The 24,700-nt window shown below is 36.4% G+C and overlaps 1 protein-coding gene across 1 annotated transcript; it reads right to left on the bottom strand.

The window, feature by feature from the left end:
• Positions 1-296: 296 nt before the first annotated feature.
• Positions 297-12,813, bottom strand: LOC129264751 (uncharacterized). Its single transcript, XM_064105974.1, has 5 exons — positions 9,368-12,813; positions 6,840-6,964; positions 6,340-6,409; positions 5,700-5,880; positions 297-4,944 (listed from the first exon to the last, which is right to left on the bottom strand). Exons 1-5 carry the CDS (start codon positions 9,495-9,497, stop codon positions 4,833-4,835), a joined length of 618 nt encoding a protein of 205 aa, XP_063962044.1. The 5' UTR covers positions 9,498-12,813; the 3' UTR covers positions 297-4,832.
• Between the last annotated feature and the right edge of the window lie 11,887 nt (positions 12,814-24,700).

Raw genomic sequence — 24,700 nt, forward strand, 5'->3', positions numbered from 1 at the left:
CAAATTGCTGAAAATTTCATGAAAATCGGATAACAAATAACGAAGTTATTGCATTTTAAAGTTTATCAATATTTTGTGAAAACAGTTATATGCACATCATCATTAATATTCATAAGGTAGGCTGATGATGTCACATCCCCACTTTTCTTTTTCTTATGTTATTACATGAAGTAATTGTTTCATGTTTTTTATACATGTGTAAATGATGTGTCTCCATTGTGATGAAATAAGTGCAGCAATAAATAACTAAAGTACTTTATCAGTTTTCAATCCGATTGTTTAAGTTCTTGGTAGAAAAAAGTTGAATAAACCTAATTTCATATAATAAAATACAAAATAACAAGTGGGGATATGACATCATTAGCCCACCTAATGAATATTCATGAAGACATGCCCAGAACTGTTCCACCGGAATAATGCAAATCTTTAAAATTCAATAACTTTGTTATTTGTTATCCGATATTGATCAAATTTTCAGCATTTTTCTCTGTGAATTTTACTCGATTTTTTTAGGTATAAATATCTCTAGCCTGGACCATCATTTTAAATGAAATAGAATATCAATGAGCTATGTTGTCTCTATATATGAATTTGTCTGTGCAAACTGTATAAATCATAAGTTCATTTTAGTGCTTATGATGACAGAGCCTGGTCTTACAAAGAGTTACAATTGATCCAATCAATATAACTATGGAAATCCATAGTCCAATGTCATAATATATTTTGCAGGAAACTACCTCAATGTCTTTTGTAAGCGAAAGAAAAGCACACTGAACTTGCAAGAAAAGGATGAGTGCATGAATATACAGCATATCTAGAAATTATTTTGAACCAACATGCATTTTAGATGTTGATGGCTTTCCATAGTTGCGATTGATCGGAACAATCGCAACTCTTTGTAAGACGGGGCCCAGGTCTTTGTCAGCTTGCAACCTCGAAATGTTGCAAAGGCAGGAATATTTTCTTTAACCCATCACCTTCTGGAACTGGGTGATTCCTGTACAAAGTCAATGGGAAAATTAGTGGCCAACATGACTCATTTTCCAAATATATTATCAAAGAAATGTTGCTTGACTTCGATACTGAGCACCATGTCTGAAAGGAGGCTTTAGTGAGCTCCTGGTGAATTTCTGTAATTAGTCTCTTCTGCAACAGATAATAATGCGATCTTTCTTTTCTCTGATATCATTAAAGAAACAAAATGGCTGCCCTTTACATGTGACCTTATCAATTGTGTTCCATATAACATAATTAAACTTTTATTTTTTTATTTTGATCGGAATATTTGTTTGTTGTAAAAAAAATCATGAATTTCATGAAAAAATCAAAAGGGCTACAATGAATTTTTGAAAACCTGACATACACTGTAAAAAGTTTACTGTAGATTTTACAGTAAATTACTGGCAACTCTGCTGCACGGTAATTTACTGTAATTTTTATTTTACAGTAAGCTACTGTAGTTTCGTCCTACAGTAAATTACTGTAAATTTGAACTAGCTACAGGAAAATACCGTGAAAAGTGCTGTAGCTTACTGTAAAATTTACCAAATTTTAGAATTGTTGCTACTGTAAATTTGGTTAAATTACAGTAAACTACTGTAAATTTCCCTTGCATTACAGTGAGGTACTGTACACTTCCTACAGTAAAATGCTGTACACCTTCCCAATTTACCCCCAGTACTGTACACTCTCTACAGTAATTTACTGTAAATTGACCCCATTTACAGTATGTTTTACTGTAATTGGCACAACTTCCAATGACAAAAATACACTTGAGTAAAACTTTTGAATGGAACTTTGAAAAGTCTTTATTGCATTAACATGCAGACGAACTGACAATGCCATATTTCACAAACAGTACAATTTTTGTAAGGATCATGGGCAAAATGCTGGCAAGTAGAATGTGTTGCATAATCAAATTTCAAAGATGACAATTATACAGAAACTATGTACACAGAAATGTCCTAAGAATGCTGATGTTCATTACAGACCTGTTCACTAATGTAGTCAAATTTCATGAATACTTTGTTCCTCTGGATTTGGTAATAGGTAATTACCATGTACTGAATGGTATTACAATAAGTGGCATCCTTTTTGCATGCATAAACTCTTTATGTATTTGTTGGACCTGTCAGAGCAAGCAACAAAGGTTGTAAGAACAACCATAACATTTGGTTGGTGTTACTTTATCTGCTGTTTGCAATTCAGTTGACTTAAACATTTTGTAAATAAATCTATTCAACAAGTAAAATTCACCTTGCATGCATTAAAGTAGTTGTAATTGCTAACCTTACACAAACTTTCAGGCCACTGTATATTAAATGAGAGTACATTAATGAACAGGTGTGTTTTAAAGCAATCCATTTACATGAAGGGTACCATAATCATTCAAATATTCAGTCATAACCCATTAGAATCAATTACAAGTGAAAGCAATTTTTCACTTATGCAACTACTGCCTGAAATAATGGCAAACTTTCAATTTCTTTAAGAAAACAAATCTGACTAAAGTGAACTTCCTTCTAGGAGGGCTTGTCTCAGCTGACCTTGGATGAACACTGGATGAACATACACACGCACACACACAGACTCTCTATCTCTTACATCCACATATCCGTAGTAACACGCAAAATGCTTACTCCATGGTAACCTGACGACAATGCTTCTACCAGAAGAAAACTGAATTTTTAAGTGAAACTTCTCACTTATGAGTAATTTTACATGTATACTATTAATTGATAAAAAATTAAGTGTATGTCAACTTCTTATATATACATATTCCCAAAAATCTTATTAAGACAGAAAACCTTATTCAATCCTATATCAAAATAATGAATAGTCCTAAACACACACTGAACCAATAATTTATATTACAAGCATACAAATACATTAACTGCCATGAATACATTAAATTGTGACAATAATATTACATTGCAGACAATATTCCTCACAAATAAAGTTTCTTATAACAGTACTATCAATTTGATATTGAAACTGGCAAGAAAAAACCCGAATGAGAGTATTGCTACCATTGCAAATACTTAATATTTACATGAATATTTGACGAACAAACATGTACAAATATGACCTCCAATTTTGCCAAAGTAATGTTTGTACTGTGACACTTGAACAGCTGCGAAAGTGAAAGTATGAAAATGTTATAATTCTGTGAACAACAAAATACAATGTAGTAAATCCTCAGTAATCATAATGAAGAAAAATGTCAATCTGTGAGAAGTATCTACAATTTTCAAATTTTTCTGTACTACATCATGCAAATCTGCTATTTTGAGAAACTCTTGAAATGTAATCAAAATGTCACATGCTTTTTCATTTGAGGAATTTCTGATACATTTAATATCCTTTTCTGACTATAAGAAAACAAAAAATTGCTACATCACCTTAAGATTTCCTGAATTTCTTGATATAATTTGGTCCTCTTTACAAAAATGGCTAACAGTCAGCCATGCATGATATGCAATAATGGAGATCACTGTGTCATTCATGTAATAATAATATAATAATAATCTCACTCCACCTTGGTAGGCTGTGTTAAAGCCACATACATTACAGAAGTTTACATCGTTCTCAGTAAACAGCTTATTGCAATATTTGTCAACATCTTGATGACCAAGCGCTTACTACGCAGTATATATATATACATATATATATAATGTAGCACAATGTTGAAATCGAAATTGATTTACAGCAATGTTAATCCTAACTAAAGATGAATTTTCGACCACGAATGTTGGAAATAGATGCCTCCGCTACTGCCATACCAGAAATATATTTCCTAGTTTTTATTTCCATAAAGAAAAAAAAAACCCTCAAGACCTTTGATCTTGTGACTTCAAAATCTAGTCAGATAACTGTTTCTCAAAAAAGCAAATATATGCATTTGATTGAATCCAGAGAGCTTGAGATTTGACTTTCAGACCCAAAATCTTAATAGATCATTGTCACTTGTATATGCACAAATGAGCGAAGTTTGAAGTTGATTCGTCAAATGGTTTGGAGTTATTGCGAGAACGGTATATGTTATATGTACTTTATTGTATTCAATGACCTTGACTTTTGACCTTGAGACCCCAAAATCTGAACAGATCATTGTTACTTTAACATATACACACGAGACAAGTTTGAAGTTGATCTATCAAAGGGTTTTGGAGTTATTGTAAGAATGGTCTATTTCTTATGTATTTTAGTGAATTCTATGACCTTTGACCTTTGGACCCAAACACTTATCAGCTCATTGTCGCCCAGATATGTATCCTCAAGTCAAAAAGTATGAAGTTGACCTGTTGACCGGTTTTTAAGTTATCGCGAGAACGAAAGTGGGACAGACAGACCGACGGACAACACAAAAACATAATGCCTCCGACACCACCTTTGGTGGGCGGAGGCATACAAACAGTGTGTAGTGCCATATATCTATGTTTTTGTATGGTTCAAATTCGGTTGTAAGGAGATATTCTTAACTTTATTTTTCCAAGTATGAAACCCCTTTACATTTACAATTTCTATATGAATTTTACCCCTCCCCCACTCTTACTTGACCTGGATTTGAGAAACGGCTAAAATAAAGTTGTGGGCAATGTCAACTTAATAGCATATTCAAATGAATGTTCTCTCATAACTAGCATGTCGACAATCTATTTCAGCAAGTTTCTCATGTTATGCAATATTGGGCATAAACTCTGTAGTTGCTTGGTCAGACAAAGCTCAACCAATTATTCAAGAGGATGGTGACCAAGCGAACATAGTATTATTGGGTGATATATAAAATCACATGTTTTTAGATGATGGGGTAAAATGTACAAATCAGGAAATTAAAGCCACTGGAAATCAGCAAACCGACGCACAAATGACACTACTTTCGCGTTGCAGTGACTCTTTGACGCATGGCACTTCGACCCATCAGGGCTTATTCCGAGGAGACATCTGAGAGACAGGGAGAAAAAGATATCACAGAAAAAAATAAATAAAAACAATCAAATGAAAACTGAGGGAGTCAAAATAAATTGACAAACCTAAAATGAAATTTATCAAACAGTAATTATAGATGGCTCCATCAAGCCAGCTTTACTTAAAAAAGAATACTTTTTAAATCACTTTTTTCTATTGTTAGTACAGAGACACACTCTTCTCTACTCAAGTACGTAATCATTAACCTGCACCAAAATACACCAGATGTTAGTGTGCTAGTCGCTAATAAGTTCTTGAAATTTTGGAGTTCCCCACAGTACTGCTGGGTTTGCTTACTTTCAAAACGTGACACTTGCAATGGAAATCATATTTGGCTCCCAAATAAATGCAGAAGTACTGTGAAGAATGTCTTTGTTTTCTAAGGCAAGGCAACAGTCGGATGTTGCTCGCTCCATCAAGTCGCAAAGCAGTAGCACATTAATAAAAAGCCTATTTATCAGATAAGAAAGTATGTTCTAGAATCAAAATGCTTAAATTTATGAGCTGCTCGGATGTGACGTCACAACATCATAACTTGAAATATTCACAACTCTAACAAAAAAATTTGACGGATTTTCTTCAAACCTTCACCAATATTTTTCTTTATTTTTCCACATTTTTTAAAATCAAGTTATTTTTCAGACTGAAATTCCATTTAGCTAGGATGTCCATGAAATTGGACTTATGTCAGTTCCAGAAAATGGTCCGATATTTTGCATGCCATATTGTACCTCTGAATGAACTCCAGTGTTGCTGCAGCCGTGCTTGGATATTCCAAATTGAGGTTGTAATAGGTGGCAAAAAGGTATGCCACCCCACAAAGAAAGCCTTCAGTTGTTGATGATGAATGGCCAATAACTCTGCTTTCAACCATGACCATCCACTGGGACTTGGCCGAGTCAAATGGATCTCCTATCAAACAAAATAATGTTAAGATTTAATCGTTATGAGCTTCATTTTCTATAATTTGTTTTAACACTAGCTGATGGGAAAATCTCTGGTACAAATTCACTAGAGTAAAATTCAGTTATTTATTTCCAATTGTCCTGATTCCCCCCCCCCCCCTTATGGACGCGTTACAAAGTGAAAAACTATAATTTATGTTTTTTGCCCAGTTTTAAAGGCTGGGATCATGCAGTATTCACATGTCTCTTTTGTTAATGACTGCATATAATTACAAGCATGGCAAATCTGAAATGCTGAAAGTGAAAGATGTACATATGAAATACAAGTCTGTTTGAGAAAATTGACACAAAATAAACGTACATGTCTGTACAGATTTAGTCTAAACCTAAATCTGAGAATGTTTTAAATGTCTGTATTATATTATTCTAAGAGGTTTGATTAAAAACACTGGAAGTTGTCATGCACCTTGGATTATGAGTTTGGGTGAATCAGATGCATCTCCCTCTTTCTCCATGTCCTCAGCAGTATATGTAACCTGAAAAGATATGATAATCCCATGTTTCCATTACCATTACACACAAGATTCAACTCTTCAGTGTCATTTAATTGATTTTAATTTTCATACAGCATGCAGTCCCCAAGAGTGAAGGTCCAATACAATCTAGAAATAATCATCAATTAATTTTCAATTATGTACCACCTCGAAGGGGGAAGGGCAAGTGATCTCTCTCATTTCTTTTTTCAAATGGGGGCGTGCCTTAGCAACAAAACACCCCCCCCCCCACAACAAAAAATTAAAAATTGAAGAAAAAAAAAGAAAAAAAAAACAGATCTAAGGAAAGGTTCCACAAAGGGTCTTGAAAAGTCCAGAGTCATCGATACAAAAGCAATTATTAAATACTAACTTTTTCACTCAGGACTAATAGCGCAAAACATTTTTCAGGAGAGTAATTATTAAATCTTACATCACGGATGAGGAAAAGGGAGTCATTCCCTTCTTTAAACAGGCTCTGCAACCCTCTCAGCACACCAGATGCTACATCATGCAGGTTTGCATCATCTTTTGCAGCCGCAGCTTCCACGAGAAGTACTGGAGGAAGAGAGAGAGGGAAAAAATAGAAAAAAATAATAAGTTGAATGAGTAGGGTCCTGGGCAGGAGGGGAGGGAGATAGGGGACAAGAAGATAGACATGGAATGAGTAAGAAGCAAAATGAGAAAGAGTTTGACAAGATGGAAGAGATATGAGAAGTAGGAGAAGCCAAAAGAAGAGATAAGAATTAATTAGAATATTAAAAGAGGAAATGAAAAAAAAAGAAAAGGAAAGGGAGGTGGCAAGAAGGAAGGCAAAGGAGAAGAAATTGGTGAAGAAAGAAGACAAAGGAGGTGAATAATTAGAAGCAGCGGGAAGAAAAGGACAAAACAAAAAAGTGGAGAACCGGGAAGTAGAAATATAGAGTTGGAAAAAAAAATTGTTTGTGTGTTATTTGTGATCAACTTTAAAAATATTTACAAATGGATAAGTCTATATTTTCAAGAAAAGTTTACCATTATCAAAGTGTAAAAACTGCAATAGCAAAGGAAATATATATGTGTTACATTGTGAAAAAGACACAAATGAATTCATGGGAGTATCCCCCTTCCCCATCCTTGGCTAATTATATGCACGCGCACGCTTTCAAACAGTGATGCATCACAATGCAAAAGACCAGACTGTAACAGACGATTGCCCACGGTCGGCCGGAACTCCTTGCCATATCGCTAGCGCTAGCGCGCGCTGCATGCATGCGCTGGCTAGCTAGCTCGTACCCAACGAACGTAGAGGGCAGCAACACACAAGCGTGTTGCTATAAGGAAGGTCAACTCGATACGCGCATGCAACTGAGCTGCCACGTATTTTATTGTTCATGCCAACGAAATCAAATGCCGATTCAATACAACAACAAATTAGTAGCGATCAAAAAACGAATATGAAAGAATATGACTACAACAATATCAAAGATAAATTAAAAAATATGTTGAGGAATATACATACATATAAAAACATACTTTGATATTTAAAACTTTACAAATATAAGTTTCAGGAAACTAAAATCATTACCAAATCGGTGATTGTTGTTATCAGCGATTTCACCAGACGGCTGTATTAGGTGATTTGCGTCGAGACGATTTTGTGACCACTCGCAAAGCACTTCGGGATTGAATATAACCACCTTATTTTCTCTGAGCTCTTCGCTGAACCCATCATCACAGTGCAGCTGCAGCGCAGCGCGCAGCCAATGCAATGCATCCGATGCATGGGTTGTTTTTTCGCCGTCCATGCCATGGTCTCGGACTCAGAGTTGAAATTTAGACCCGGATTTCGGGGATACAGCGCCTTTATTTCAGATTTATAGACTTTAAAAGTCAAATGACATTTAAAATTTGAAATCTAACCTTGAACAATCATCGTTGATAAACATCAGCCCTGAAGCCATTACACTTCAAATCAGGCCAGGCAAATTAGACGTCATTGTCTAAGTTGCTAGATCTATGACGAGTCGCCTGAAGCCCCAGCGCATCATCAACGTCACTAGCTAGCTGCGCGACCGGCCCAGACTCGGCGCACCCAGGCCAGAAAAATGACCTCGATTATTACGGTGGTTGTCTATGCATTTATTAGTGGTGCAGCGAAATTCAGCAGAAGAAAATAAGAGATATGAGGTATCCTCGTCACAGGCTTAATATTCCAAAATGAGGAAAAATGTCAAAATCATGATTATTTAAGCTAAATATTTTCTTTAAAAATAAAAGTAATATTTTTAATATTTATACTCAGAATAACCGATCTAATAATTGTTCATTAAAAAATATTTGAAATTAACAAATGAAAAAAAATCAACTCGACAAATTTCCCAAAACCCCACCTTATTTTTTAAAGTGGTCACAAAATTCGAGCGGAGTTGACCTTCCTTAGAGCAACACGCTTGTGTGTTGCTGCCCTCTACGTTCGTTGCTCGTACCATACAGCACTGCACTAGCACTGCATGCTGCGCTGCATGACTGTACTGTACGAGTATGGCCAGGGTTGCATGGCTAAACTGCGTGCAGACATCGGAATCCGATGCAATCTATCTAGCTGATCTAGCAAAAAGTAGCGTAATGAAATTTAGTCGATATGATGGAATTGCTAAGAGGCATTTTAATGATAATTTCAACACATACCAAATTTCTATGCATAGGTCTTTACTATTTTTTAGCAAGTTAAAAACAGTCAAAATTTGAGTCAACACCCCGCACAACTCTAAGTCTAAATCTACACAGTACACATCTTCCGTAGACAACATCCGCACAACACACATTAACACATACATCTTCATAGACAACAGAGAGAGAGCGCGAAAAGTGAGGATGGTGAATGTCAGAGTTCCATGAAAGATTACATTATATGTAAAACAGTTCAACAAAACATTTCTACATGTGAAGGATCTACAGGATGAAAATATCACTACTTACCAGGGAATGTGTACTTGACCGGAGACGTAAAGTTGAATTCAAAACAACAGCAGTTCCGACGGCACTTCTTATCGATCTGACACTCGAAATTTTGCAAGAATTTATGCTCCGCGCCGAGTAAGAGGCGCATGCGCGTGTGACGTGTTGTATCCCAGAATGCATTTCGCGTGCTCAATTACAGTAAATTACTGTAAAGTTGATCTCCCAAAAAAAGAACTCGAATGATTGCTGTAAATTACCGTGAACCGCCTGAATAATACGGCAAATTACTGTAAAATCATCATTACAGTATCTTACTGTTAAAATTTACATCAATTTACCGTACAAATTACAGCAATTTTTTACAGTGTATGGCCATTGACACAAATACTTTACATAGAAACTAAAGCGATAAGCTTTGAATGAATCCAGGTAAATTTGATTAATGCCATGAAAAATTCACTCTCTTTGCCAGTATTTTTTTGTTATTTTTCAGTGAAAAGAGCCAAATTTCATAGGTTTGTAAGTTTTTACTTTACTATTGCCAAAGGATGCTAGGCCGCGATGGGGTTTGAACTCTCAAATCTCTGATTACAAGCAGAGATGCCAAGTTCAAAGACCAGCAATGCGTAAGATTTTAGGCAGGGAAGTGTGACTTGGCGTGAGATCACCAGGCATTGAGTGTAATGTGTATGAGGATACATGAAGGCTGTGATATAGGCATGAGAAAGAGATTTGGAAGAAGAGCAAGACTGTTAAAGCAAGGGGCCGTTTCATAAAGCTGTTCGTAAGTTAAGAGCGACTTTAAGAACGACTGGTGAACCTTTCTTACGTGCTTAACCATCGCCCATGAATATACAATTTACCACAAGAAAGGATCACTAGTCGTTCATAAAGTTGCTCGTAACTTACGAACTGCTTTATGAAACACCCACCGGGAGTCTCACGCCGTATGCGTGAGACCAGAGCCGCGTCTAACAGAGAGTTTCAATTGATTCGATCAACCACAACTATGGACAGCCAGCCACATCAGTATCTAAAATGCATGTTTGTTCGTGTTCATATTATTTTCTAGATAAGATGTATATGCATATATTCATAATTTCCTTGAAAATTAAGCGTACTCCACTTTCTAAAATTAAGGCCATTGAGCAAATTTCCTGTATAAAAAATAATGACATTGATGGATTTCCATACAGTTGAGGGTGATGAAACCTCTTTGTAAGATGAGGGCCCTGGAACGTCTGTCCAAGGCACCAGTCAGAACCGCTACACCACAACGCTTTTATGTGATTACAAAAACAAAAACATTCTGGGAAATTAATTTACAGTTTATCACTCTTCAAATTGTTAATTCTAGTTAGTATTAAAATTTGCTATTAACTTAGACCTAGCTCCATGATAATTGCAATTACATGTACCTTCTCTTTGTTACTCTGAGAAGGAAATGAAGTACCTTTTACACATTACAGCTGACTAGTCAGACAAAATTTATTTGATCTTTCTGAAAGAGACATGAATCAACAAAAACAAAATATGCTGATGTTGAATAGATGTATTTCCAATTCCCCCCTTTTTTTTTGGTCTTGTGTCAAAATTTTGTTGAAGAAAGAAAATTGATAATGTTAGGGAGCTGATTTAGAGTTAATATAGTGTTTAGACAAGATGATAAAGTTTATGCATTCCAATTTCATGGAACGCAAGGTGATATTAAGCCCGAGACGGTTTGGTTACCTCTTCATTTTGCTTCTAACTACCGGGATACTATTCTTTGATCTTTTATTCATGAATTTGGAGAAAGTGTGCTGTTTTAGACTTACATGTAAATGTTTTTTAATGTTCCTTTTGGTTTCTTTGAGTTACATGTAAATCCTTCAAGTATCTTCTATTGAAGTGTTGTCAAAAAGGCTATACTGCTAAGGCCCCACTATCCCATGGTATTGTTTATCAGTCTCTTGATGTAGGAGAAGACCCAAGATATCCTCTCTTAAAGTCTTCATGGAACAACATATAACTGACCCACATTTTTTTTTCAAAGAGTTGCAAATTGATTTGATCAATCACAAATATGGAAAGCCAGTACGTAACGTTAAACATCTAACATGCATACATGTGCGTTCAAAGTGTTTCTAACTACATGATTATACCCAACACTGTCTAGACAAATCTGTGTGCTCTATGTTTTCAATGGGACGATTTTGTACATTTCCCATACTGTAAAGAATTTATGACAATGATGTATTTGCATAGGTGAGATTAATTGGATTAGTCACAATCGTTTCAAAGACATGATCCAGGTGTATTCAATTACGCCATGCAATCAACCTTCTGCAACTAATGTTTTATGTGAAGCGAAACCAATTTGTCTTTTAAACAGGGTTGGCAATTTAGTTATAGACATGTAATTAAAAAAAATAAAAAAAAAGGAGAGATGAAATATGTACATGGATGCCTTTCTATCAACCTAAAATCTCTGAAACCAACAAGATTAAGGCTTTTGATACGTTATAATAGAAGATTTTGTGTAATTTCTATCATGCCAATGATAATAGAACACATAAGTGTACGTGATGAAATTAAGATGGTGTTTCCGGTGACTTTATATTTCACTTCTTTCAAGTACTAAATAATGATTTTTGGATGCAATTTTTTCTGTGCTTCATTTTTGTAACATGACACAGGTGACAAGTGGGACCTCGCAGCTCAATGTTAGCAAATGCCTTTAAATCACTATGATTTTTTTTTTAATCACTGATTTAAATCAGTGTACAAATGATTGCAATTTTTGTTTGTGGCATTTTTAATTTTTTTACTCAAAAGAGATAGTTTATTGACTTTATATAATCAAAACATGAATACATCCTTCATATAAACTCAAACCCATACACATGTAGCCTATAAGCAGCTAGACCCCTACTCCACTTTTTAAAGTGGACTTACACAATTTTCCCTGTGAAATGTGTCTTTTTAATTGTTGATAGTAAAAACGATCCTTGTTTCTTTATGTCACAATCCAAAAGTGTTTTTAGAGAGCAGTTTTTAAGAAAATATAAGTATAAGTACCGGTATAGGGTTTTTGCCAGTTCTTCTTTTTTGATCATTCATATGAACTATGAAGATGTCTTATCACAATTTGCAAACTGAATACAAAAAAGCTTTTACCACTTCTTTAATAAAATGTGTAATTAAGTAGCAATCAGTGTCAGTTATAAGCTATGTCAGATTGAAAAAAACACCAGCTTTGCAGCATCACTTGTACCGAGACAATCCTCAACTTGACTGAACCAGTCAGGAGGAGCTAAATACCCTAGGATGCAGACACAGCATCTTCATCATGACTTAGATATTTTATATGATTTCTATTTTGGCTGGATTTAATTATGAAATAGATAGAATAGACTAATTTTAGTAGTGAAATGAGTGATTTTGAAAATGATGTCTGTTGTCAGTGTAAGGGTTTTTGAAGATTGTTTTAAAAATTTTGTAAAAAAAAATATATATATATATTTTAAAAATCTGGTTTATAAATAAAAGAATCTGATCATGTAAATCATATAAAAAGATTGTCAACCTTTATTTAAAAGAAGTTTGTAGGATTGCTGTCTTTTTCAATAAAACATCTTGGAATGAATCATGAATATAAAACTGCAAACATATTTGACAATTGACAATATTGTTTTTCTTTTATCTTCCAATCCAGATACTTTTAACATTAACATTTATATACAAACAGTAAGAAAAATAACGATTCAACATAACATCACAATTATTTTGTGGATATCACATTCTTTTCCAATTTTTTTAAAAGTTATACTTTCAAAGTAAACAATCATAAAATCAATTCATAACAAATTCGCATTATATTTCTGACCTTGAATAGGTTGTTTATACATTTTTTAGCAATTGCCATCAAGCTCATATCTTTTATTTTATCAAATAAGATTTCTTTATGCAAAAGATGAGAAATTGAATGTTGATTTGAAAACTCATCATGAGTGCAACCATAACGTTAACATTAATGGCATTAGATTTTTCGCATTTTCTATAAATCCATTCTAGTCGTGTTCAATTTTCAAAACCCTGATTTGATTAGTTGTACATACGCTTATCAGTATTTGGCCAATTTTGGGGACATCTATGTTTATTCCTCATTTATTCTATTACTCTTGTTTCAAAGCTTTTAGGATGAAAGCTGAAATGAGGACCATCTAATTCTATAACCATTCCAAATCCGGGTATTCTTATGGTTACAGCCCGATAGACCGCGGGTCCGATAGACCGCGGGTCCGATAGCCCGCGGGTCCGATAGCCCGCGGGTCCGATAGACCGCGGGTCCGATAGACCGCGGGTCCGATAGACCGCGGGTCCGATAGACCGCGGGTCCGATAATCCGCGGGTCCGATAGACCGCGGGTCCGATAGCCCGCGGTGTGTGTAAAATTATGGTCAGGATATAGTGAGATCCAATGGCATCAAGAGGTCAAAAGGCCAATGATACGAGTCCATTGGGGTTCTATAACGATGACCCAAAGGACAATCGCCCTCTGACATCTACTTCAAGGAAAACATTATCCCCATATTTTATCGTCAGGGACTGTTACCCCCCCCCCCCCCCCGGAAATTTACCCTCTAGACGCCATACGGAGCCATCGACTTGACGACATGGCGAGATACTTTATCTTGCCATGTCGACTAAATAATGGCGCGATACGTTATCCTGCCAAGTCAGTCCACTTATAAAAAGTTATATGTCAACATGGCGAGATATTTTATCTTGCCAAGTCGACTTAATAACATAGCGATATATCGGGATTCTCGCCGGGACTTGTACACTTCATATCTCGCCATGTGGACATATCGACTTGACAAGATAGAATATATCGCTATGTCGAAATAATAAGCGTATTAATTACTTAGGCGGCGGAAGCGGGGGGGGGGGGGGGACCTTTCCTCCTAAATTTGAGGTGGGGGACGGTCCCCCCTAGATTTTTAGTTGAGAACCTTTTCTTTTGCTTGTCAATTTGTTTTCTACGTCCCCCCTAAATTAAGGTGGACCCCCCCTAAAATCTTTTTGTCCCCCTAATTTTGGTTCTAACCTTTTTTTTCTTGTCAAAAAATTTTCAAAATTGGTGGTCCTTCCTATAAATTTTGGTTGATTTGCTTGTCAATTTTTTTACCTGTGTCCATCCCAAAATTTCAGGTGGACCCCCCTAAATATTTTTGCCTTCCGCCGCCAATGATTAATTAAGACATGGCAAGATAAAGTACCACGCCATGTCGTTACGTTAATGGCATTTTCAAGGCTCCATACTAGGGGTAATTATCCGGGGTAATTATCTGGAGGGTAAATTTCCGGGGGGGGGGGGGTAACAGTCCCCGGCGGTAAAAATATGGGGATAATATTTTCCTTGAAGTAGTTGTCAGGGGGTGATTGCCCTAATTGGGTTATTGTTATAGAACCCAGGCGCGGATCCAGGATTTCGTGGGGAGGGAGGGGGGGGGGGCAAATTTGACCTGATTTTTGGCGCCCATATGTGTACTTTTCGAAAAATGGCGCCCACTCCCTCCCGGCCAGGCTAACTAAAGTGCCTTAAATGGATTTTGAATTATCTTATAATCACATTAAAACAAAACCAAAGACCACTTTTTCATCTTTATTCATCCATGAATATATAATGTAATATCAATGGGAGCGCAAAGCACGAGCGATTTTTTTTTTTTTTTTTTGGGGGGGGGGGTTCAATTTGGTTTAACTTCTAACCAGAGTAGGCCCTACTAGAATATTCTGTGAACGGGAGCTGTAGTTTCTGTACTGTTGTGTTAGAATACCCTTCAATAATATTAATGATAACCTCTTGGGAATAATGCAATCTCGAAGCAATCGACTAATTCTCCTCACCAGTGGCGTATTTATTCAGCATGGGTGCACGGGGGGGGGGGGGAGGGTGTTTGGCGAGGGCACCAAGTTAAAAAAAATAAATGAAATGGGGGGGTAGACGTCAAAGAAAATCTGATATTTCATTCTTAAAAACAAATTGAGGTATCTCACAAGGCCTAAATAAATAATGAGAACGCGAAGCGCGATCTGATTTTTTTTTATAGATTTATCATGTATTATATCCTGAAAGCCTAAGTCAGGGGCGGACCCAGCTTCCGCCATTAGGGTGAGGGGCCATTTTTTCACCCATATTTTCCCCGATCGGCCGCTCAAAGTTGATTTTTTTTTTTGTTTCTTTGAAGGGGTTGTCACAGTGCCGTATAAATGAGCCAACAATTTCGAGGGGGCTCGATATGGTGTATCGCATAAAATTAATCAGAAGTTGCCAGTGAGCGAAGCGAGCAAGCAAATATGCTGACATTTTTATTACAAAAATACAAGGTTGTGATATATTTTGACATAATATTTGGAAAATAATATTATATTTCACCCTAATCCCTTTCCTTTTCTCTCTATTTTTTCTTAGTCTTGATTCTCTCTTTTTTTTTTTTGGGGGGGGGGCAAAACACCCATGTCCTAACAGTCATTTCCTAGCTTTACTTTATAAGCAACATAAATGTGTAATAATCTCTTAAGCCCTATGTAATCTAAAAATGAAATTTATTGTATTTTGTCCTGAAAATTGAACATTTTGGGCAATGTTTGTGAACCTGAACAGCGTATGTATAACTAGATAATTACCACGAGCGCGAAGCCGAGCAGAAATGTTAAATATTCGTTCTGGCCTGGTCGAAAAGGGACATGTAAAGGATGTTTTGCAGTTAGCCATTAAGACGATACATATTTCAACGATTAAATAATGCGAGCGCGAAGCGCGAGCTGAACATTTTTGATATTCCAACCTAAAAAGATGAGATTTCAAATCCCCCAATGGGACATTCGATTCATGTTTGTCAATCATGAAAAAGGATGGGTAATTTTTGGTATCTTCCTACAATAATAATGCTTCCTACAATAATAATGCGAGCGCAAAGCGCGAGCAAATTTTTTTTTATATTCTGATTCGAAACTGGATAATTTTAGCACGTTTTGAATAAGATCAAGCTTTGTATCCTAAAAACATGCGTGCGCGTGTTTTAGAGTTAGACAGAATCCTGGCAATCTGAATACATTTCATTTTTCATCATAAAAATCAATAATGCGAGCGCAGAGCCCGAGCTGAAAATAATATTTGAAATTTCGATATGAAAAGGGTCAATTTAAGCACTGTTTACAGCACTGTGTATATAGGGAAATTTGATAGCACTATATAAATAATGCGAGCGCGAAGCGCGAGCTGATATTTTATTATTTATTTGACCTAGGATCGAGACATTTTAGGCCTAAGGACATTTTGTCATCATATAAGAATGATGACTATCTTCTCTTTCTTTTCCTAAAACTTGTTGATATTTATTTCTAAAAAAGGGACAATTTAGTTATAATGAATTTATACAAATTTTATTTCATATTTATTAATCTGTTAAGCCTGTGAAATTTGTTGACAGTGCATGAGGCCTAAAAACTGGATATTTTAAGTATTTTTGTAATCATGAATAGGATTCATTAATTGGTTGATATATTTTTAGCAAATAATGTGAGCGCAAATCGCGATCCGGAATTTTTTAACGGGGGGATTTAAGTAGTTTGTTATAAAATTAATATATAGGTATACATAACTCACCAATCAAAATGCGAGCGCACAGCGCTAGCTCATAGGCCTTTATTATTTTTTTTTACAATCGAGACACCTGAAAAGGTATATTTAGAGAATCTTATATGAAATATAAAAAGACAATACGTAGGCCTACTTGGCATATAGTGCGAGCGCACAAAATGTTGCAAATGTTGATTCAAACCATAAAACGGACATTTTCCAGAGCACTTAAAACATAAATTGGTAAATAAAACAAAATAATGAAAGATCGATGTCCGAGCTGAATTATGTTTTGTATATTGATATCAAAACTTGATATTTTAAACTACATATCAGCCTATTGAGCAAGAGATGTATCTCATCGAACAGGCAATGTGAGCGCGATGCGGAGCGAAACTTTAATATAGTGACATCAAATATTTTTTTAAATTGTTTTCCAAGTCTTCTTCTGACCTTATTTTATTCACTCGTCTTCCACCTTTTATGTTTCGTCTTCTTTTTTCTCCTTTCTTTCCCCTTTTTTTTCTTCCCCCGTTTTTCACAATTTATTTGCTCTGTCAACAGGGGGGAGGTTGCCCTCTGGCCGCCTCGATCCGCCTATGTTAGTAATTGTTATGATGAACACGATGCATATCTATTAAGAAATGAATGCGACCGCGAAGCGCTAGCTGAAAACTTTTATAATGATGAAATGAAAAATACATTTTCAGTTGTCAGGTTAGAATATCAAATATTTTCAGCTTGTGCTTCTCGTTCGCATAAAAAACTGTAAGGTCGGGATGCGTATGATTATAACTAAACAATTTATTGATGCCAGCGCGAAGCGCGAGCTCAATTTTGTATATACTGACTTAAGAAGGACTAAGGTATAATTCCTATTCTAATTGCTTGTCCTTTTCTCTTCCTTTTTTCTGTTTCTTACCCCTTTTTGCGCCACCATGGGGGGGGGGGCAAAATCTTTGCCTCCTGGATCGACCTATGTATGTTGACTTGAAAAACACTAACACTTACATGTGGGATTGAAGCAGAGGATACATACCTCATTAATCAAATATTGCGAGCGCGTAGCGCGAGCTGAATTTGATAATAACCCTTTTTTGTGACCCTGAACAGGGTATCTATCTCGCTAAACAGACTTAAAACTCGAAAACGTTTTTTTTTTCTGTTATCGTAAAAACGGGATATTTTAATTCAGCCGCATTAATTGAAGTTTTTTGGCAGGACATATATTTCACTATAAACAGGCAATGTTGCGTCCCCGGTCGAAAATGAATTTGCATGAAGCCCTCTGAGTTCAAGGTCAATTTGGCGCCCTCGGTTGAACATAAACTTGGCGCCCCCATGTGAAATATAACTTTGCCCTCCCTCCCCTCTCTGAAACATGTATTTGTCGCATTATGGTCAAAATTCAAATTAGCGCTCCCCTAGTTCGAACATCAATTTGGTGCCCCGCTAGATCGAACATCAATTCGGCGCCCCATAGTTCGAACGTCATTTTGGCGCCATCAAATCGACGTCCAGGTCAACATCTCCCTCTTCCGTTTACCATCTCCTTTTCTTTCTTTTTCTTTATTTTATCCTCATTCCCCTTCCTTCCTTTCTCTTTCTTTCTCTCTTTCTTTCCCCCTCTTCTTTTCCCCCCTTTCTTCTCTTCCCCCCATCTTTTCTTTCCCCCTTTTCTTCTCTTTTTGCTGTCTTTTCTTTCCCTCTTTTCCTCTTTCTTTTCTCGTTTTTCCTCTCTTCCCACTTACTCTCTCTCTTTTTTCTTCTTCTTTTCCCCCCTTTCCTTACTCCGTTCTTTTCTTTTCTTTCTTTTCCCTCTTCCACTTTTTTTCTCTTTTCCCCTTTACTTCTCCCTTTTTTCTTTTTCTTTCCTTCTCCCTTTTTTCTCTTTTAATCTTTTTTCTTCTCTCCCTCCCTCCCCTTCCTCCCTCTCTCTCTTTCTTCTCTTCTTTTTCCCTCTTCCTCTCTCTCTCTCTTTTCTTATCTTTCTTCCCATCTTCCTCTCTATTTAAATATTCTTCTCTTCCTTCCTCTTTTTTTTCTTCTTTTTCTTCCTTTTCCTTTCTCCTTTCTTTTCTTCTCTTCCTATTCCCTCCTCTTTTTTCCCTCTTCTTTCCCCTTTTCTTCTCCCTTTTTTCTTTGTCTTTCCTTTCCCCTTTTTCTTCTCTTCCTTTCTCCTTCTTACTTTCTTTTTTATTCTCTTCTTTTCCCATCTTCCTCTTTCTTTTTTATTTTCTCCCTTTTCCCCTCTTCCCACTCTTTTTTTTTTTGAGCTGGGGGTGGGGGGGGGGGGTGAGGCAGTTCCCCCTCGGCCCTCCATGGATCCGCACCTGATAGAACCCCATGGCCTCGTATCATTTGACCTTTGGACCTCTCGATGACATTTGATATATCTGATCATAAATTTACACACACTGCGGACTATCGGACCCGCGGTCTATCGGACCCGCGGACTATCGGACCCGCGGTCTATCGGACCCGCGGTCTATCGGACCCGCGGTCTATCGGACCCGCGGTCTATCGGACCCGCGGTCTATCGGGATGTCCCCATTCTTATTGTCCCAGAAATCACTGAGGTCATGATATGTGTGATGAATACAGATTTCTACAGGAAATTTCAAGGTTAGGATTATGAAACATTGGCTATGGTGTATTAAAATTAAGATGTAGAGGGGGAAGGGTTGTCTTAACGATCAATTTGAAGAAAATTTTTTACATTATGTCCACTGAAAAAGAAAGTACAAGGTTTTTATTTCAGGGTTGCATTTGAAATACAACCGGCCAACCCCCAAACCAACAGTAAGTCGATAGGGAAGGTTATCTGAGAATAGCTTAAACAATAAATTGGTCTTCAAAAAAGGAAAATAAAAAAATAGAAAATTAGCTTATAAATAGTAATTCTTCTTTATACTGTCAAAATTTAAAGTTGTAAAGCTTAAGAAAAGAAAAAGTACGGAGTTATTTTTACCTTGTTTTTCAGACTGCTTGGAAGTTTTATTAGATTGCATATCTCACACTTGAGTGAACCCAAACGTTTTCTTCCTATTCTTCAACTTCAAGCTCACTTAATTTATCTTACATTCAATAAATACTTGTGTTGGCTATTGCTGATCAATGTTTAAAAAACCAGGGGTTGAGATTTTATAGGCCTGCTTAAATTTGTATTCATAATTTCAAATCCAAATTTTTTGCAATGTAGTAAAGAAAAAGCACGCCATATTTATTGACGTCTTCTTGATGTTATACAGTATTTTACAAATGTAACGGCTGGCTCAAACACATTTTAATAATTTAATTTGTTCACCCTGGCAATTTGACAGTTACATCTGAGAGTATTGAATTCAATAGCAGTCTGTGACATGTCTGAAATACAAGTATATATGTTCATTTTGATTTTTCAATATTTTTATTGGATATCAAACATTCTCTCCATTATGGCATTGGCTCGAATATTAGCAGTTTTATTGGGGAGAATTCAGTTCATCCTAGGTTGTCAAAAAAGCAAATAAATGATGGTGTTTGCTAAAATAATCTTTTGTGAACAATCAGTAACCGAATATGCAGTCAAATAGCTCATGTTCTTAATACTATCCATGTAATCATTTTAAGGACCACCAGTACTGTGATATTGCTATTCAGAATTTCTGTATCATGTGCCTCAAAGTCTTTCTTTTCCTTTTAAAGGACAAGTCCACCCCAACAAAAAGTTGATTTGAATAAAAGAGAAAAATCCAACAAGCATAACACTGAAAATTTCATTAAAATCAGATGTAAAATAAGAAAGTTATGACATTTTTAGATTTCGCTTAAATGTATCGTTTAATTTTGTAAGCAGCTGATTTAAAACTTTCTCAAACTAAGATGAAACATGTGTATGAGTGCCTGTATTTGCAGGGGCGGTGATTGGGGGGGCACAGTGCCCCCCCCCTTTTTTTGAAGCACTGAAAAAGTGCCCTTTTTATGCAAAAAAAATGCTCCTCTCGACCATATGCCCCTTTCACCTGCGGAGGACCCGGTTTAGGTGTTACCAAGTGCCCATTCTCGTATAAGTGCCAATTTTTTAAACAAAAAGTGCCCCCTCAACTGAGTTCTGTGCCCCTTTCTCCTGAGAAGGACCCGTTTTATGTGTATGAGCAAGTGCCCTCTTGCCTTCTTGTAAGTGCCCTTTTTCGATTCAGTGCCCCTTTTCACCCAAGAAAAGTGCCCCTCACGAATGTATACTGTGCTCCTTTCATACAGTGTACCTGAGAAGGACCCGTTTTATACCGTTAGTATGTGCCCTTTTGCTTTCTTATAGGTGCCCTTTCTCGAATCAATGCCCCTTTTTACCCAAGAAAAGTGCCCCTTTCGAATTGTGTTTTGTGCCCCTTTCATACAGGTCTGAGAAAGACCCGTTGTATGCCGTTAGCACATGTGCCCTTTTGCCTTCTTATAGGTGCCCTTTTTTGTATAAGTGCCCCCTTTTTACCCAAGAAAGTGCCCCTAACAAACATGTTCTGTGCCCCTTTCACCTGAGAAAGACCCTTTTTATGTGTTAACAAGTGCCCCTTTGAAACAACAAAACAATATTTCTCATTTTTATATGTTTCTCCTTATGAAGGAAAGAAACTTGTAAGAATAATTCTACATTCCTGAGTCATGTGAGTGGGGTAGATAAGCAGTGGCATACAGTTGGGGGGGGGGCTCTTGCCCCCCCCCCCCCCTTAAAAAAATCACAACCAATAAAAAAAAGAGAGAAGGGCAAAATATGATATTTTATTCTGCATAGAAGGTCAAAATCTATCACACAATTGGATTTTCGTTATCAAAATGTCAGATTTTTTGCTCGATCACAGCTTCTTATGAATCTTACATGATAGGATATATCTAGCCCCCTCATGATTTTTTGGTTCATTACACCACTGTAGATCATTAGGTAATTTTTTGTTCGTTTTAAGACAGTGCCCTTTTCGAAAGAAAAGGTGCCCTTTTTTCCCTGTGCCCTCCCCCCACTTTCAACTTTGCTCTATGGCCCCTGTGTATTTCTCCTCAAAACCCTGTAAGTAACAGACCACAAATTAGGATGAAAAACTCTAATTTAGACATAAGTAGCAATTTATTAGCCTGATTTTTAGAACTGTCTGTAAGATGCATTCAGCTTATGCCCAGTTTTCTCAAATTCAAAAAGTCTGTTAGCTGTGTTGACTCCCTTCTGCTGTGAGTGTGTGTATCTCCTATGCACACACTGTTTTTTTTATTAGCTGCACTGTGCATTCAGTGTACCTTGTACACACTGTATGTTGGTCATGCTGGTTCCATCTAGAGTTTGTGTGTTGTTGTGCACAGATTTTCTGTATACACATAGTTACTGAAACCAACCCCCAAATATTTTCAAACTTTGGTTTACATCTCCAGAGTTTTATAATAGTTCCTTTAGATATGATACTTTGAAACTTTTGGGATGGTATTTTTACACCAAACAATAAAAAAACAAAAGAAATAGTGAGTGAGGGACATCATCAACTCTGTCATTGCATGTGACTAAATTGTGCATATAACTATTTTGTGAAAATGAGTGAAACTTTAAAATGTCATAACTTTCTTATTTTACATCCAATTTTGATGAAATTTTCAGCATCATGCTTGCCTGATATTTCTTTATTGATTCAAATCAACATTTTTCTGGGGTGGACTTGACCTTTAATAAAGAACATGCATTACATGTAGATTTTCATTTTGCCGTAAGTATAGCTTTTTTTCCAATTCCAAGAAAAGAAGGAAAGAAAGGTAGGTCTGAAGTAGGTAGGATGGATAAATTGATGAGTGCTCCCTTGATCAAGGTTAATGTCTTTGAAGGTAGAATGACGGTTAAGTTCCACATTCAGAAAGGCAGAGAGATTAACCATGATGTATTTTCCATTTTCCCTTTCATCATGTCCTTGGAATTTCAGATTAGGAAATGCATTCCCATGTATGTATATATCAAGATTAAACTGTTTTTCTGCTGGAGATGTGGATTTAACGATGGATTTTAAATGATAAATTTGTATATTCTGCCCTGGCACCATGTATAGACACCCTTTATCATATACTCTCAAACTGCCCAGTTTTCTCGGTAGATATGAGTGGCGACATAATAGCATTCTGACATGTAGTTACATGCACAAAATATTACTTGAAAATCTGACAAACAGAAAAATTTACTCCGACTTAGAAGTGCATTCAATCGCCGGGGCTCCATACCTCCCCACATTCTCACAACCAGTCTGCACCCAGATTTAGCCATTTTAAGAGAAGAACAGAAAGAGATAACTATCCTGCATTTGAAAACTAACCTTGATGATGCACTCCAAAAGAAAGTTGCAATGTATGACTCAAAATGAGGGACAAATAGGAAAGTGAGTACTTGGTTGTCATTCTTTGCGATAGAAGCCGGTGCAAGGGGCCTACTAGTTGAATGCAGAGGCGTCGATCCTGGGGGGGCAGGGGGGGCGATTGCCCCACCAATGAAAATATTGGGGGGGGGCAAACATATCGTTTTGCCCCCCCCCCAATAATTCCGCATGTGCAAAAATAAAATAAGATTGTAATGTTACACAGAAATCAGCAAGCGAGATTGAGATACACAACTCGTTTTCTATTTAAAATCGTGCTCAAAATGTCCGCTTTTCAGATTGGAATATAAAATAATTTCTGTAGCAGAAACCCATACTTTTCATGATTAAATAAGTGAATAGAATGTCCCGTTTTCAGTTCTAAGCCTCAAAAGAACTCCCGCTTCAATTTGCAATAATCTTTTGTTGGATATATATCTTGTTCTTTGTTAAAAACGTCCATTAAACTGTCAATTATTTTTCAGATCGAAATATCAAAATTTTCAGCTAGCGCTTCGCGCTCGCATCTTTTATCATTTTAGGTACCCATCTTAATCATTGGTACCAAAAATGCTTAGCATATCAAGCTTTCAGGTCAGAATATAAAGAAATTTCAGCTAGCTCGCTCTCGGCACTCGCATTATCTGTGTAGTGAGATATGTATCCTCCTCATGAGTTACTACAAACAGTCCTAAACAGGTACCTTTTTCCTGTTTTCAGGTCAGTATACTAAAAAATACTTTTAAATCTAAGGAAGATGGTAACATACTGACAGGAAACATGTGCTGTCTGTGACAGGATCCTTGTAGGGGGTTTTCAAACTCTTTCCAAGATATGTAAAATCTATTGGTCACTCTTCCGGTGGTTGCCTCTTTTTCCCCCTCAGAATAGGAATGCTCAATCGTCATCCATCATTCTTCAGCTAGGTTGTGTCATGTGATGATGATGAACCTTGTACTGTTACCTTCAATGAATCAAAGTGGTAATCATTCATGTTGCAACATGAAAGTGTTTATATCAGAACAGTTCTTTTCTTTTTTTAACTTTACATAGATATTTTATAATTCTGAAAATTGTTTTTATTTTATTGAGTCTGAATGTACACTGCAAAAAACGCCGGTGTTGGTTAACACCAGCCCAGTATCTATATCGGTCCACACCAGAGAGTTGTTGAAACAACACCCGTTAAGAATCAAACTGATATTGGGTTAACATTAATTGGTGTTGTTTAATGCCAAATTGGTGTTAGCCGAACGACAAACCGGTGTTGTTTCAATACCTCTCTGGTGTGAACCGATATACATACCAGGCTGGTGTTAAATTAACACTGGCGTTTCTGCAGTGTATGTCTTTGAAATAGTAATT

The sequence above is a fragment of the Lytechinus pictus genome, chromosome 10 (assembly GCF_037042905.1).
Source record: "Lytechinus pictus isolate F3 Inbred chromosome 10, Lp3.0, whole genome shotgun sequence".
Classification (NCBI taxonomy): Eukaryota; Metazoa; Echinodermata; class Echinoidea; order Temnopleuroida; family Toxopneustidae; genus Lytechinus; species Lytechinus pictus.